Here is a 15,700-nt window from a genome sequence, read left to right as displayed (position 1 = left end):
AGGGTTATGGTCTGAGTGCAGGTAGATAGGACTAGGGAAGAATAAGTGTTCGGCACGGACTAGATGGGCCGAGATGGCCTGTTTCCGTGCTGTAATTGTTATATGGTTATATTAACCTCTCTGGACATCAACAGTTACAGCAAATTGCTGTTGGTGAACCTCTGGATGATGCCAGGAGGCCAAACGTAGGTCAATGTTGGCGCGTTTCCCGGGAAATAAAGCAGAAGCCAACGCAGCCACTGGAACAAGAAGATAGCAGCAAGTAACAGTAATTGCAGACACAAAATGCTAGAGTAACTCAGCGAGTCAGGCAGCATCTCAGGGGAAATAAATGATGGGTGACGTTTAGACTCGAGGCACTTCTTCAGACTCTGAATCTGAAGCTTTGTTTTTGCGTACTATTCAAACAGATCAGATCAAACTAAGCATCTCTGTCCACCATCTGCAATCAACACCCCCCCCCACGTATCCACCCATCACATGCCAGGCTTTGTCTCGCCCCCACCTCTCTTTTCAACCTTTCTCAAAAAGCGCGCTCCACCAATAGACAATAGGTGCAGGAGTAGGCCATTCGGCCCTTCGACCAGACCCGCCATTCAATGTGATCATGGCTGATCATCCCCAATCAGTACCCCGTTCCTGCCTTCTCCCCATATCCCCTGACTCCGTTATCGTTAAGAGCCCTATATAGCTCTCTCTTGAAAGCATCCAGAGAACCTGCCTCCACTGCCCTCTGAGGCAGAGAATTCCACAGACTCACCACTCTCTGTGTGAAAAAGTGTTTCCTCGTCTCCGTTCGAAATGGCTTACTCCTTATTCTGGACTCAGGAAGGGCTGCTTCCCCTGGTGTCAAGGCTACACATTAGACCTTCCAAGGGCTAGGGTACGGTTCTGCTTCTCCAACCTATCCTGCTGCGGATATTAGACTTAGTCTCTGGAACTGTGACAATACACTGCTGAGAACTATATTCTGCACTCTGTGTCTTTCTCTTCGATCTACCTATTGTACTCGAGTTTGGCTTGATTGTATTCATGCATAATATTATCTTACTTCATTTGAAGGCACGTAAACAAAAGCTTTTCACTGTACTTGGGTGCTCGTGGCTATAATAAAAGCTAAACCTACCATCCCAAGGATGAATTAAAAAGTTCCATTTCCTCTCTGTGAAGATAGCGATGATGCCAACACACTTCGCCTGGGATTAGCTATTGAACCTCCCGACCAAAACGAAAGTAGCAATAACTGGAAGCAAGGCTAATGAATATTAATGTTTGCAATCCAGCAGAGATCAGTTTGATCGGCATATTTGGAGAAAGCCTGTATCATTAGTCTGTCTGAAAAGCAGTGATCATTGTTCCGTGTTCTTTGAGAAGCCTGCTATCTAAGGCAATTATCATCTGTGCTTCATTACAGGTGACAATCCTGGATATAAAAAACAACCTGCATTTAGTTTGAACCTTTATCACGAGTGTCTAATTGTAGATGCAAGGAACTGCAGTCGCTGGTTTACATAAAGTGCTGGCGTAACTGAGAAGTTACTGAGAACGGATCAGGCAGCACCTCTGGAGACCGTAGACAGGCGATGTTTTGGGTCGGGGCCCTTCTTCAGAACAATTAAATTCCTACTTGCAGCAGCATAACAGGACTGTAAACGCAACACTCATCCATAACATATAATACGCAGAAAATTCAATAAATTAATAACCCTAATACTATTGGGTGGTCACGGTGGTGCAGCGGTAGAGTTGCTGCCTTACAGCAAATGCAGCGCCGGGGACCCGGGTTCCATCCCGACTACGGGGGCTGTCTGTACAGAGTCTGTATGTTCTCCCCGTGACCTGCGTGGGTTTTCTCCGAGATCTTCGGTTGACAATAGACAATAGGTGCAGGAGTAGAGGCCATTCGGCCCTTCGAACCAGCATCACCATTCAATGTGATCATGGCTGATCATCCCCAATCAGTACCCCGTTCCTGCCTTCTCCCCATATCCCCTGACTCCGCTATTTTTAAGAGCCCTATCTAGCTCTCTCTTGAAAGCATCCAGAGAACCCGCCTCCATCGCCCACTGAGGCAGAGAATCCCACAGACTCACCACTCTCTGTGAGAAAAAGTGTTTCCTCGTCTCCGTTCTAAATGGCTACTCCTTATTCTTAAACTGTGGCCCCTGGTTCTGGACTCCCCCAACATCGGGAACATGTTTCCTGTCTCTAGCGTGTCCAAACCCTTAACAATCTTATATGTTTCAATGAGATACCCTCTCATCCTTCTAAACTCCAGAGTGTACAAGCCCAGCCGCTCCATTCTCTCAGCATATGACAGTCCCGCCATCCCGGGAATTAACCTTGTAAACCTACGCTGCACTCCCTCAATAGCAAGAATGTCCTTCCTCAAATTAGGGGACCAAAACTGTACACAATACTCCAGGCGTGGTCTCACTAGGGCTCTGTACAATTGCAGAAGGACCTCTTTGCTCCTATATTCGATTCCTCTTGTTATAAAGGCCAGCATGCCATTTGCTTTCTTCACTGCCTGCTGTACCTGCATGCTTACTTTCATAGACTGATGTACAAGGACCCCCAGATCCTGTTGTACTTCCTCTTTTCCCAACTTGACACCATTTAGATAGTAATCTGCCTTCCTGTTTTTGCTACCAAAGTGGATAACCTCACATTTATCCACATTAAACTTAATCTGCCATGCATCTGCCCACTCACCCAACCTGTCCAAGTCACCCTGCATACTCATAGCATCCTCCCACACTCCAAGTGAGATAGTTGCCTCCCACACTCGAAAGACATATGGGTTGGTAGATTTATTGGCTTGGTAAATGTAAAGGTTAATTCCCGGGCTAGCGAGACTGTCATATGCTGAGAAAATGTAGCGGCTTGGCTTGTATACTCTGGAATTTAGAAGGATCAGAGGGGATCTTATTGAAACATATAAAATTATTAAGGGTTTGAACATGCTAGAAACATGTTCCCGATGTTGGGGGAGTCAAGAACCAGGGGTCACAGTTTAAGAATAAGGGGTAAGCCACTTAGAATAGAGATGAGGAAACACTTTTTCACACAGAGAGTTGTGAGTCTGTGGAATTCTCTGTCTCAGAGACCGGTTCTCTGGATACTTTCCGAATGGCCTACTCCTGCACCTATTGTCTATTGACTGTTGCCAGGGTAGTGTGTGTCTTTGTTGATGCTGGCTGCCTTTGTGAGACTGCTTCTCCGATATATCCTGTTGACAGTCAGATGGAGATAATGTTCTGTGCCTGATTTGTTCTGGCCTTTTCTCACCTCCAGCCCCCCCCACTGGAGCCCCGCCTCTATCTTTCAGTCTGCGGAAAAGTTTCGACCTAAAATGTCACATTCCTTTACTCCAGAGATACTGCTTGACCCAAAATGCTGGAGTAACTCAGCGGTGAGACAGCATCTATGGAGAGAAGGAATGGGCGACATTTCGGGTCGAGACCCTTCTTCAGACTGATGTCTCGAAGGTCCCGCCCCCTCCCCTGACATCAGTCTGAAGAAGGGACCCGAAACGTCGCCCAATCCTTCCATAGATGCTGCTGCACCCGCTGAGTTACTCCAGCATTTTGTGTCTACCTTCGATTTTACCAACATCTGCAGTTCTTTCTTAAACATACTGCCTGACCCACTGAGTTACTCCAGCATTTGCCGTCTATATTCGGTATAAATCAGCATCTGCAGTCTGTACAGAACTACCCAATGTACTTGAGTCTGGCTTGATTGTATTCATGTATAGCCTCATGTGATTTGCAGCCAAGGTACTTCAAATGCTGGTTTACAAAAAAAGACACAAAGTGCTGGAGTAACTCAGCAGGTCAGGAGACATCTCTGGAGGTGACGTTTCAGGTCGGGATCCTTCTTTATCTGATTTGATTGAACAGCATGCAAAACAAAGCTTTTCACTGTACCTCGGTATACGGGGCAATAATAAGCCTGAACCTAGTCAGATTTATACATAGCTTATATAATAACCACATGCCACATGCGACACCAAATCATCACAATATTTTAAAATGGAGAACAATTATTCTGTACAAGATGCAAATGGAAAATGAAAGCAAGTTTCTCCGAAACAGAACAAAATGTGGAAGGGAGTCAGGGTTGTTTCCAGACCGACCTCACAACGCAGACAAAACGCAGACGGACATTAAAGGGCCTGTCCCACTTGGCAGTTTTTTTCGGCAACTGCCGGCATCATTGACTGACGTATCAGATCACCGAAAAAATGTGCGGCGTGACGTGACGCGGCATGATGACGTATGACGCGGCATGATGACGTATGACGCACGGTGTTTTTTCATGTGTCAGCAACATTTTTTTTGTCGCCGCTGGATTTTGAAATGTTCAAAATCTTTTGGTGACACTGATATGACGCCGACAGTCACAAAAAAAATATCGCCAAGTGGGACAGGCCCTTAACGCTAATCATCTTGGGTGGTTTCCCAGGGTGAATTTACGAGTGTCCTAAATCAACACATTAACAAATTGCTTGGAATTGTTTCATAAAAAATGTGGCTAAACAGAAACTAACACAATGCGAAGTTCTATTTTTGCACAGCAAACAGCATTCTGGAGAGTGTCCAAGTTTCACATTCTGCTTGGCACCCACACACAATGAAACTGCTCTGATCATCTCGGCTCAACACTGCCTGAGCCGGAGTAACTCAGCAGCTCAGGCAGCATCTCTGGACAACGTGGATAGGTGATGTTTCACAGAGTGCTGGAGTAACTCAGCGGCTTAGGCAACATCTCTGGACAATAGACAATACATTAGACGATAGGTGCAGGATTAAGCCATTCGGCCCTTCGAGCCAGCACCGCCATTCAATGTGATCATGGCTGATCATCCCCAATCAGTACCCCGTTCCTGCCTTCTCCCCATATCGCCTGACTCCGCTATTTTTAAGAGCCCTATCTAGCTCTCCCTTGAAAGCATCCAGAGAACCTGCCTCCACTGCCCTCTGAGGCAGAGAATTCCACAGACTCACCACTCTCTGTGAGAAAAAGTGTTTCCTCGTCTCCGTTCTAAATGGCTTACTCCTTATTCTTAAACTGTGGCCCCTGGTTCTGGACTCCCCCAACATCGGGAACATGTTTCCTGCCTCTAGCGTGTCTTATACATTTCAATGAGATTCCCTCTCATTCTTCTAAACTCCAGAGTGTACAAGCCCAGCTGCTCCATTCTCTCAGCATATGTCAATGTGGATAGGTGACGTTTCACAGCGTGCTGGAGTAACTCAGCGGCTCATGCAACATCTCTGGACAACGTGGACAGGTGACGTTTGGGGTCAGGACCCTTGTTCAGACTGATTGTAGTGGGGGTGGGGATGGAGAAAGCTGGTAGAGAGGTGAGGGTGGAACAAAACCTTGCAAAAGATAGAAGGATGGGTGTTTCGATAGGCAAATAGTCGGGCAAAGGCCAGAGATAAAAAGACAAAAGAGATGAGATAAGAACAGAAGCTTGTGAGTTGTGAAGCTTGGGGAAGAAATGTAGGTGGAACAGGGGGAGGGGGGGGGGAGCAATGGGTGAAAGAACCAAACCCCCCCCCCCCCCCCCCCCCCCACCCATCTTTCTCTCCCTCACATCCCTTACTCGCTGGAGTTTAGAAGAATGATGGGGACCTCATTAAAACATACAGAATAGCAAAAGGTTTGGATAGAGTGAATGTGGAGAGGATGTTTCCACTAGTGGGAGAGTCTAGGACTAGAGGACATAGCCTCTGAATTAAAGGACGTTCTTTTAGGAAGGAGATGAGGAAAAATGTCTTTAGTTAGGGTTCGTCCCGCCTCCTCCCCTAACATCAGTCTGAAGAAGGGTCTCGACCTGAAACGACGCCCCTTTCTTTCTCTCCAGAGACGCTGAGTTACTCCAGCATTTTGTCTGCCTTCAATTTATACCAGCATCTGCAGTTCTTTCTTTCACAAGGCTTTCAGTACATTGGCCTTCGTCACTCAAGGCGGTGAGTGCAGAAGTTGGGATGTTATGTCACAGTTGTATCAGGCGTTGGTGAGGCCATATTGGGACTATTATGTTCAGCTTTGGTCACCCCTGCTATATGAAGGATGGCATTAAGCTGCAGAGAGCACGGAGAAGAGACAAGGATGTTGCAGGATTCGAGGGGCTGAGATATAGGGAGAGGTTGGGCAGGCTAGGGCATTATTCCTTGGATCACTGGAGGCTTGGGCCCCGCACCTAAGGGGGCCCCGCGCTCTGTCCTAGTACCGCTAATCCTTTGTCTGGATAAAACTATATTGTGGTCTGCAGTTGCTTGGACTGTTGCTGAATGTGTAGGGGAGTATTGAATCCCTTTTGCATTGCTTTTAGTAACGGCATCCTTTATACGATGCGACGCAGGCTCACCAATAGTTCCCAATTGGGCCCCGCACCTCCTAAGGCCGGCCCTGGGTGGGGGGAGATGTTGCCAAAACAGATAGGCAGGGGGAGGGACAAGGGTCTCGAGTAAAACTCTCTACAGATCAGTGCCAACTGCAGACTGGCATCAACACACCCCTGTCGACGGGCAAGCTTCAGCACGTGAAGCTTCTGTAGCGAAGACACCAACATCAACACCAGCGGACAAACACCAAGCTTCACCCAGCAGTAGGGTTGTCCCCAGTTAAAGACAGAGAATGTTCCTGACCATTGCACTTACGTCCGTGTCTGGCCCTTTATCTGCTCCAGGACAGCAGAAGGTAACAAACTCATGACACCTCTTGTGCACCACGAAACAGCAAACTGGAGGAGAGAGAGAGAGAAACAAAAGGGAGATAGTCGTTAGAACTCGTTCACAAACCAGGATGACAATTACGACAGTGACAAATACCAAGGGCCTTTATGTGGCGACTAATTGCATACCTTGGGGGAGCAAGCAAAGAATTTAACTGTGACTTGTGACAATAAACTATTCATTCATTCGTTCTTTCTTTCCGAAGATAGGAGTGAATAGACAATAGACAACAGGTGCAGGAGGAGGCCATTCGGCCCTTCGAGCCAGCACCACCATTCAATGTGATCATGGCTGATCATCCCCGATCAGTACCCCGTTCCTGCCTTCTCCCCATATCCCCTGACTGCTATTTTTAAGAGCCCTATCTAGCTCTCTCTTGAAAGCATCCAGAGAACCTACCTCCACCGCCCTCTGAGGCAGAGAATTCCACAGACTCACCACTCTCTGTGAGAAAAAGTGTTTCCTCGTCTCCGTTCTAGATGGCTTACTCCTTATTCTTAAACTGTGGCCCCTGGTTCAGGACTCCCCCAACATGGGGAACATGTTTCCTGCCTCTAGCGTGTCCAAGCCATTATACTCATGTAATGTGTTTAAGAAGGAACTGCAGATGCTGGAAAATCGAAGGTACACAAAAATGCTGGAGAAACTCAGCGGGCGCAGCAGCATTTATGGAGCGAAGGAAATGGGCAACGTTTCGGGCCGAAACCCTTCTGGTCCATAGATGCTGCTGTACCCGCTGAGTTCCCCCAACATTTTTGCATACTTATGTATTGCATTGGAACAGTCTGAGGAAATGTCCTGACCTGAAGCACTGCCTATCCACTCCCTCCATTTTGTTTGTGTATGGCATTACCTGATTTGATCGAACAGCATGTAAAGAAAGGCTTTTCATTGTATCTTGGTATACGATACGGTGGAACTTTATTTATCCCAGGAGGGATATTGGTTTGTCAACCGTCATAAAACACAACAAGACACACGAAACATGAAATTAAAGTGATGAGTGCACGGATTGGGGATGTGCAAAGTTTGGGGGGAGGGGGAGGGGGGTTGTATAGGTCTACCCCACGACAGAAGGGGAGGGGGGGGGGGGGTGGATGTGTACAGTTTGAAAGCCACAGAGAAGAAGGATCTCCTGGGGCGTTCTGTGCTGCATCTTGGTGGAACCAGTCGGTTGCTGAAGGTGCTCCTCAGGTTGACCAGTCTGGCATGGAGGGGGTGAGCTGTATTGTACAAGATGCTCCGCAGTTTGAGGAACATCGTCCCCTCCAAGACCACCGCCCATTGTCACGTGACGATGATAAACCAGTACCTTCAACCGCTGCTGCGACGTACGCAAAAGTCCAATCAGCAGCCCGCAGGGAGCTACACTGAAGAGCATGGAGGAGGCATCTCAGATCCTGCCCCCTGCTCTTCCCATCCATTATGTACACTGTGGATGGCTCGTGTATGGTCGTATACTGTCCTTCCGCTGACTGGTTAGCATGCAACCAGAGCTTTTCACTGCACCTCGGTACAAGTGTAAATCCTGCTACTATCTCCTGTCCAATTTCCAGAATCAGAGCAGCACAGACCAAAACAGCGACATTCGGCCCATCTTGTCTGTGCTGGCTCCCACCACAGGGACTCCCTCTGTCCTATTCTCTCTCCTCACCCCTCTGCCCTGGGCCTCCTCCATTGCCAGAGTGAGGCTGTGCACAAACTAGAGGAACAGTACCTCATACTCCATCTGAGTAGCTTACAACCCAAAGATATGAACATTGAAGTCTCCAATGTTACTGTACAGGGATCGCTAGTCGGCGCGGACTTGGTGGGCTGAAAGGGCAGTTTCCACGCTGTTTCTCTGAAACCAAAACATTTTCCAACAATCTTAACAAAATCAATTGCCTATTTCCTTTGCTCCATAGATGCTGCCTCACCCACTGAGTTACTCCAGCACTTTTGTCTACCTTTGATTTTCCAGCATCTGCAGTTCTTTCTTAAACACAATGGTATTAATCTCCAGTGACAGTGAAGAAATTAGCTCCAAAGTATTGGTTGCACTCACGGCATTGTAATTACTGTGTCAGTCAGTGTTTACATCTGTTCCATGTCCCTCCTCCACATCACAAACTTTCCCTTAATTCCCTCTTCACCACACGAAGGACAATTAAGCCTCCTCCAGTCACTTGTGGTAATTGGCTCTGCATTTTAATGGCCCTCCACATGAAGAGACCAATCAAAACCTCTCTATTACAGTAATCGGGTCGGCAAGTGTAAAACAATTCCCTCTGTTTACCCATTCCACCCATCCAGCAGTGTGAACGGTTCAATGATGTTCTACACGCTCTTTAGCAACGAACTGGAAGCGTGGTCCACCCTCATGGATCTACCACACACAGTGTTGCTCCCACTGCACCCCCTCCACACACACCTGGATCTCCTGCCATCAGGCAAGAGGTACCGCAGCATCAAAGCCCGGACAATCAGGCTGCTAAACAGCTTCCTTCCACAGGCTGTGAGGCTGCTAAACAGTCACTCCACATGTACGACCAGCCACTCCACCTGATTCTGCTGCTTTTTTTGCACTGACACTTTAATAACAAACTCTGGCACTGGCCACTTATATCAGCTGTCCTGGACAATTTATGACTATTTTTACTTGTATTTTATTGTTGTATTTTACCTGCACCTTTTTTTTTTTACTATTCCTACTGTTTTTATCAGGGACTGGATTGTTTTTTTAAGTTTTACGTGTGATGCTCTGGTATTCCCTGGGAAATGTCTTCTCATTTTGCACTGTACAACTGCTGCTTTGCAAGATGACAATAAAGGTTGATTTGATGTTGGGGGCTTCCACTCCGCGCACACATGGGGAAAGACCACCCCCTAGAAGAGGAGATGGCCGATGCTAATGTGCAGATCAGGTGGGACATGGCACAGGACAGAAAGAGGGCGGTCTTTTGAAGTAAGATATGGTGGGGCATTAAACAAGGCTGAACAACATTAGTGGAGTGGGAGGTTGCAATCTTCACGTGGTCCGCCCTGTTTCGCCGAATGCAATCAACCTGGCGTGCACAATCAAATAAGATAAAATAGAACAAGTTGTCAAACAACTTTAGGCTGTGCACGCCATATGCAAGAGGAAGAAGAACAACATTAGTACGGGTGTCAGGGGTTACAGGGAGAAGGCAGGAGAAAGTGGTTGAGAGGGATAGATAAGTCAGCCATGATTGAATGGCGGAGTAGACTTGATGGCTTAATTCTGCTCCTATCACTAATGGATTTATCTGCCTTGTCAGATGGAGTAGGCACAGCTGGTAGTGCTGCTCCCTCACAGTGACAGAGACACGGGTTCGATCCCGACCTTGGGTGATATCTGTGTGGAGTTTGCACATTCGCCCTGTGACCTCATGGGTTTCCTCCAGGTGCTCCGGTTTCCTCCCACATCGCAAAGACATGTGGGTTTGTAGCTTAATTGGCCCTCTGCCCCGAGTGTGTAGGGAGTGGATGTGCGCTAACATAGAACTAGTGTGAACAGGTGGGCATGGACTCTGTGGGCCGAAGGGCCTGTTGTACCTTTCAATCAATTGCATGTCCTGCCACACCACTGGAGGAGTGGGGAAGTCCAGTAATGTCAGATTAAAGATCGCCCATGGGTCTCCAATGAGGTAGACAGTAGTTCAGGACTGCTCTCTGGTTGGTGATCGGATGGTTCAGTTACCATATAATCTGGGAAGAAACTGTCCCTGAATCTGGAGATGTGCGTTTTCACAATTCGGCGGGTCTTGCTTGATGGGAGAGGGTAGAGAGGGAGTGACCGGGGTTGATTGGTCCTTGATAATGCTGGCAGCCTTGTGGAGGCAGCATGAGGTGCAGTGACTATCATAAATGCAGGCTGTTATTGTTGGCACTGTGCCACCTACAAGAGTACTCAGTGGTCAACATGGACATGATGGGCCGAAGAGCCTGTTTGCATGCTGTCTGACTCCAAGGCCCTCAGAAGGGAACAGAGTGAAACTGTTTGCATCAAAGACAATCTCCAAACTACCTCCCCTGCAATAGTCACTGAATCTCAGTCACCCTGGCCCTGATAGCAAGAGCTGTGGAAGGCGGATTGGCATCGAAGCCTTGAGCCCTCTGTCAAATGTCTCTCATTTCCCACTAATTGGATCTCGCGTACAGATCACAGGCTGAAACAAGATTAGGCAGCTCTAAGACGCGAATTACGGCATTAGGAAGCAAAATGTCTGCTGAGTCTCAGAGTTTTAAATTAGCCTCCATGCTTGCTTTAAAGCACCCAGCTAATCCAACAGTTTCAGTTTAACAGAGGAGGTGATGAGATTGGGTGACGATTCAGTCTCTGTAAAACCCGACCGATACACGCAGAGCCCAACGTTCAAAAGAGCACATGAGCACGGAAGGTTTAGAGGGATGTGGGCCAAAAGCAGGCAGGTGGGACTGGCTCAGTTATAAAACCTGGTCGGCATGCACGCATTAGGGCAAAGGGGCTATTTCCGTGCTGTACGACTTGGAGCAGGGAGCTCTCCAGGTCCGAGATCCGTTTTCATTTCTCTGTGCTGGAGAGATGTCTATCTGGCCATCACCAAACTGTAACTTGTAGGTGAGGCATTTCCAGCATCTACTATTTAATTTGTTGGAAGGAACTGCAGATGCTAGTTTACACCGAAGATAGACACAAAAAGCTGGAGTAGCTCATTGTGGGATGCACCTTTCCTTGATCATTGTTGCTGGCTTTGATTTGTCCTTTTGCACACCTTTCATTCATTTGTTCTAGGTGGCTTTTCATATCTCTCGTTTCCCTCTCTCCTGACTCTTAGTCTGAAGATGGGGTTTCGTCCCAGAGGGCATTAGGACTGTAAACTCCTATCTCACCAGGGACTAACTTTAATGTACCAATTTACTGTTGTGTGGTGTCTTTAAAATTACTGTTTTTCCTTTTTTTCCCTCCACACAAATATGTAATATGTGAATATGTGAATCTGTTCCATTCTGTTTTGTAGTTGCACAATCCGCAAGCATTTGCCACTTTTCATTTCACTGCACATCTCGTATGTGTATGTGACGAATAAACTTGACTTGACTTTGACCCGATACGTCACCTATTCCTTTTCTCCAGAGATGCTGGGGTCAGCTTTTCGTATCTATCTCCTATTGAATTGTTGTCTATGGAGGAGAACCTGCCCACGTTACGAGTGCCCATACTTTCAAAGGACCCACAGAGGCCTTGAGGTGTTGGAGTCGTTCTACGGTCAGAGATTATTCCAGCGCTCTGGGGCCGAGGTGGTTAAGTTACAAGCAGTCCTGAATGTGCCCCTCTAGATCATGTTGATTTGTGATAAGCTTAGTCCAAGACATTACTTCTGTTGATTGACAAGACACAAACTTAAGAAATAAACTAAAAGCAATGAAAGGGAGGTGACAGACACTCATTTGGCGCATTATGTCGAATATAGGAGCAAAGAGGTCCTTCTGCAGTTTTACAGGGCCCTAGTGAGACCACACGGGTGTGCAGTTTTGGTCCCTTAATTTGAGGAAGGACATTCTTGCTATTGTGGGAGTGCAGTGTAGGTTTACAAGGTTATAAGTGTTCGGCACGGACTAGAAGGGCCGAGATGGCCTGTTTCCGTGTTGTAATTGTTATATGGTTATATGGTTATAATTCCCGGGATGGCGGGACTGTCATATGCTGAGAGAATGGAGCGGCTGGGCTCGTACACTCTGGCGTTTAGAAGGATGAGAAGGGATCTCATTGAAACATATAAGATTGTTAAGGGCTTGGACACACTAGAGGCAGGAAACATGTTCCCGATGATGGGGGAGTCCAGAACCAGGAGCCACAGTTTAAGAATAAGGAGTATGCCATTTAGAACGGAGACGAGGAAACACTTTTTCTCACAGAGAGTGGTGAGTCTGTGGAATTCTCTGCCTCAGAGGGCGGTGGAGGCAGGTTCTCTGGATGCTTTCAAGAGAGAGCTAGATAGGGCTCTTAAAAATAGCGGAGTCAGGTAATATGGGGAGAAGGCAGAACAGGGTACTGATTGGGGATGATCAGCCATGATCACATAGAATGGCGGTGCTGGCTAGAAGGGCCAAAAGGCCTACTCCTGCACCTATTGTCTATTATCTATTGTCCAAATAAGATTGAATCAGCCAGATCCCATGCCAGTATCCAGTTAACAGCCTCGAGGATTCAGTTGGGACTAAGGCACCAGGGTCTGCTGTGTCCCCAGGAGATTCTTACTGTTACTTATTACCTCAACGGGGATTAGAGTCAACGGCTAATTACAGCCTGTTGCACAGCGAGACCGGGTTAGTGCATTGCTGGGTTGAATAGGGCATTCATCAAAGCTCGTGGTTTGTGCAGGGACCATTTTGTGGTCTGGAGAACCCACCCATCACTGTCCACGACCAGACTTCTGCAGGGTCTCCAGGGGAAGGTGATGCAAGACCCTGGCACCGTGCCCTACACCCTCCGGCACCCCGAAAGAGGGCCGACCATTATGAACAGGAATAAGGAGACATCTCTTCAGAATCACAAGACTTGAACAACACAGGCCATTCGGCCCATTGTGCCCCCTTCTGTACTTTCTCAGTGGTCGTGAACTCTGGCATTCTCTTCAGCCAAGGCACACGGACAATATTTCAGGCCTCCGCCCAACTTGCCCACACTGACCAGCATGCCTCATCTACAATGGACCCATCTGCCTGCATTTGGCCCATATCCTTCTAAACCTGCCCAATCCATGTACCTGCACAAATGCTTCCTTAAATGCTGTGATAGTACTTGTGGCAGCTCGTTCCAAGTCAAGTCAAGTTTTATTCGACATGAATTTGCCAGCAGCAGTACAATAAAAAAGAACACACAATATACAATAAAAATGTAACACAAACATCCACCTCATCACTGTGGTGGAAGGCACAACATTTGGTCAGTCCTCCTCCATTTTACCCCGTGGTCGGGACCTCAACCCTCCGCAGTCGCCGCTGCGGGCGTCCAGATGTTCAGACAAGGTAAGTCCAGGTGAGTCCTGAATCGGTGCCTCCCCACCGGAGATCGCAGCTTCAAGATGGTGTAGGCCACAGGCCGGCGGTCGAAGATCTAAAGTCCCCGCCGCGCCCGCGGTAGAAGTTGGCCGCAGCTCTTCTCCTCACGGGTCCCCAACGAGGGATCCCAGGCTGCAGACGCTGCGCCAGCTGGAGCTCCACAGACCGCGGCTGCAGGCTGCCGCAGGCCAGCGATCGGAGCACTCCTCTCCGGCGAGGGCTTGCCCGCTCCGCGACGAGAGTCCGCGCTGCGCCCGCGGAACATACGCCCAAGTGAAAAAGTTGCCCTTCAAACTCCTATTAAATCTTTCCCCCTTGACCAGAAACTTATGTCCTCTGGTTCTCCATTCCCCTACTCTGGGCAGGAGATTTTATGCATTTACCCGATCTATTCCTCTCACATATCGATGCTTACACGGACTAATTTGGCCTTGCTTTATGTCGAGCTGCCCGATTACTGGGTGCCAACATCGAGCACCCATGCCCTGGGCACATGGAACACCAGGCCCCTGGCACAGTGATGCCCACGCTGGCAACACCTTAGAGCACTGGAACTACAATGGCGGTGGATGGATAGGAAAGGCGTCGAGAGGCGAGGGCCAAATGCAGGCAGGTGGGACATCTTGGTTGTAGTGGACAAGTTGGGATGTTTCTCTGTTGTAGGATTCCATATGGAACAGGACAACCCTCGCTGAGAGACTGAGAAACAGGGAGTCCACTGCCCGGGAACACCGCCCTATACACTCTACACACACACACACACACGTCAGCAGAATTACTCAACATAGATTCTCAACCACAGGCAACAACCCATGGAGGCTCTGAGCAGCTTGAAAATATTAAAGCCGTACTTTATATTAATAGCCGAACACTTCATACTGGTGTTCGCTTCCATGCAGATGAAACCAGATTCCTGCTCTTTAATTATTCAGATGATAAATGAACTTGTCTGTATTTCATATTAATTCGAGGAAAAGCTGAAGTGAAGATGAACGCAATTCAAAGGAGCAGAGATTGTGTTTAACAGCAGGTTTTTAATGATGTACCTGCAGCTAGAGGAGTGTGGAACAGAGAGCAAACGCACAAGTCAACACCCTCCCTCCCTCATTCATTCATTCCCTCATTCTTTCTCTCCCTCTCTCCTTACTTCCCTCCCTTCTTTCCCTCCTACCCCCCTCTTTTTCTCTCTTCCTTCCCTTCCCTCTCTCCCCCCCACGCCCGTAGACAAGGCTGGCACACCCACAGACCACTGCAACTCAGCCATCGGTGAAAGGGGCCGTTTAAGCTGAGCCCAAGCTCCAGGGGAGGGGGTTGGAAACACAGACCCGTCTGTAATGAGACAAAGAACTGGCTTTATTCACGCGAGGATCGATGAGAAGGGATAAATCAAGTTCACCGGACTTTTATTTGCAAGAAATTAATTTAATAAAACAACCATCCCATCATTTACGATAGGAAAAAAAAAGAGACAGACTGGGCCTTTCATTCCTCATTTATTGCCCCAGCACAGAGTGGTGCTGGAGGGTCAGTGGTACAGGCCGGGAGCTCCGATACTCTGCCGTGGTAGATGGCTAGAGAGGATGGGTTTCATGCGAGCTAGAGAGGGGATGGGGGGGGGTGTAGAGGGAGGGGAGGGAAGAGGGTAGAAGTTCCTCCAGCGCGGGGGGGTTTGCAGAATGCCACAATGCAAGGAGTGAGAACCCTCGCTTCAGCCAGAGAATTGGCAATCTTCAAACTACCCAGCCTCTAATCACCTCATCATCTGGAGCCCAGGGACACGAATTAGCAATGAATTATTAACCAGGTCAGCAAGCTTCTCACTTCCAAGGCAAACCCAGAACTGGCTGCAGAGGCCAGGAAATAAAAGACACCAGTTTAGTTGATGATAAAGACACAGAACG

At 48.1% G+C, this 15,700-nt stretch overlaps 1 protein-coding gene across 5 annotated transcripts in view; it reads right to left on the bottom strand.

Moving 5' to 3' along the window:
- Positions 1–15,700, bottom strand: part of prkca (protein kinase C alpha) — a 180,802-nt gene that overhangs the window by 103,363 nt on the left and 61,739 nt on the right. For 3 of the 5 annotated variants that reach the window (XM_033044134.1, XM_033044136.1, XM_033044137.1), the window contains exon 3: positions 6,666–6,760. In XM_033044134.1, coding sequence (XP_032900025.1) covers positions 6,666–6,760 — 95 coding nt within the window. The remainder of the gene's footprint in view (positions 1–6,665; positions 6,761–15,700) is intronic. The other 2 variants (XM_033044135.1, XM_033044138.1) reach the window with 1 other exon arrangement.

This window comes from Amblyraja radiata, chromosome 26 (assembly GCF_010909765.2).
Source record: "Amblyraja radiata isolate CabotCenter1 chromosome 26, sAmbRad1.1.pri, whole genome shotgun sequence".
Classification (NCBI taxonomy): Eukaryota; Metazoa; Chordata; class Chondrichthyes; order Rajiformes; family Rajidae; genus Amblyraja; species Amblyraja radiata.
This window is presented reverse-complemented; position numbering and strand designations above follow the sequence as displayed.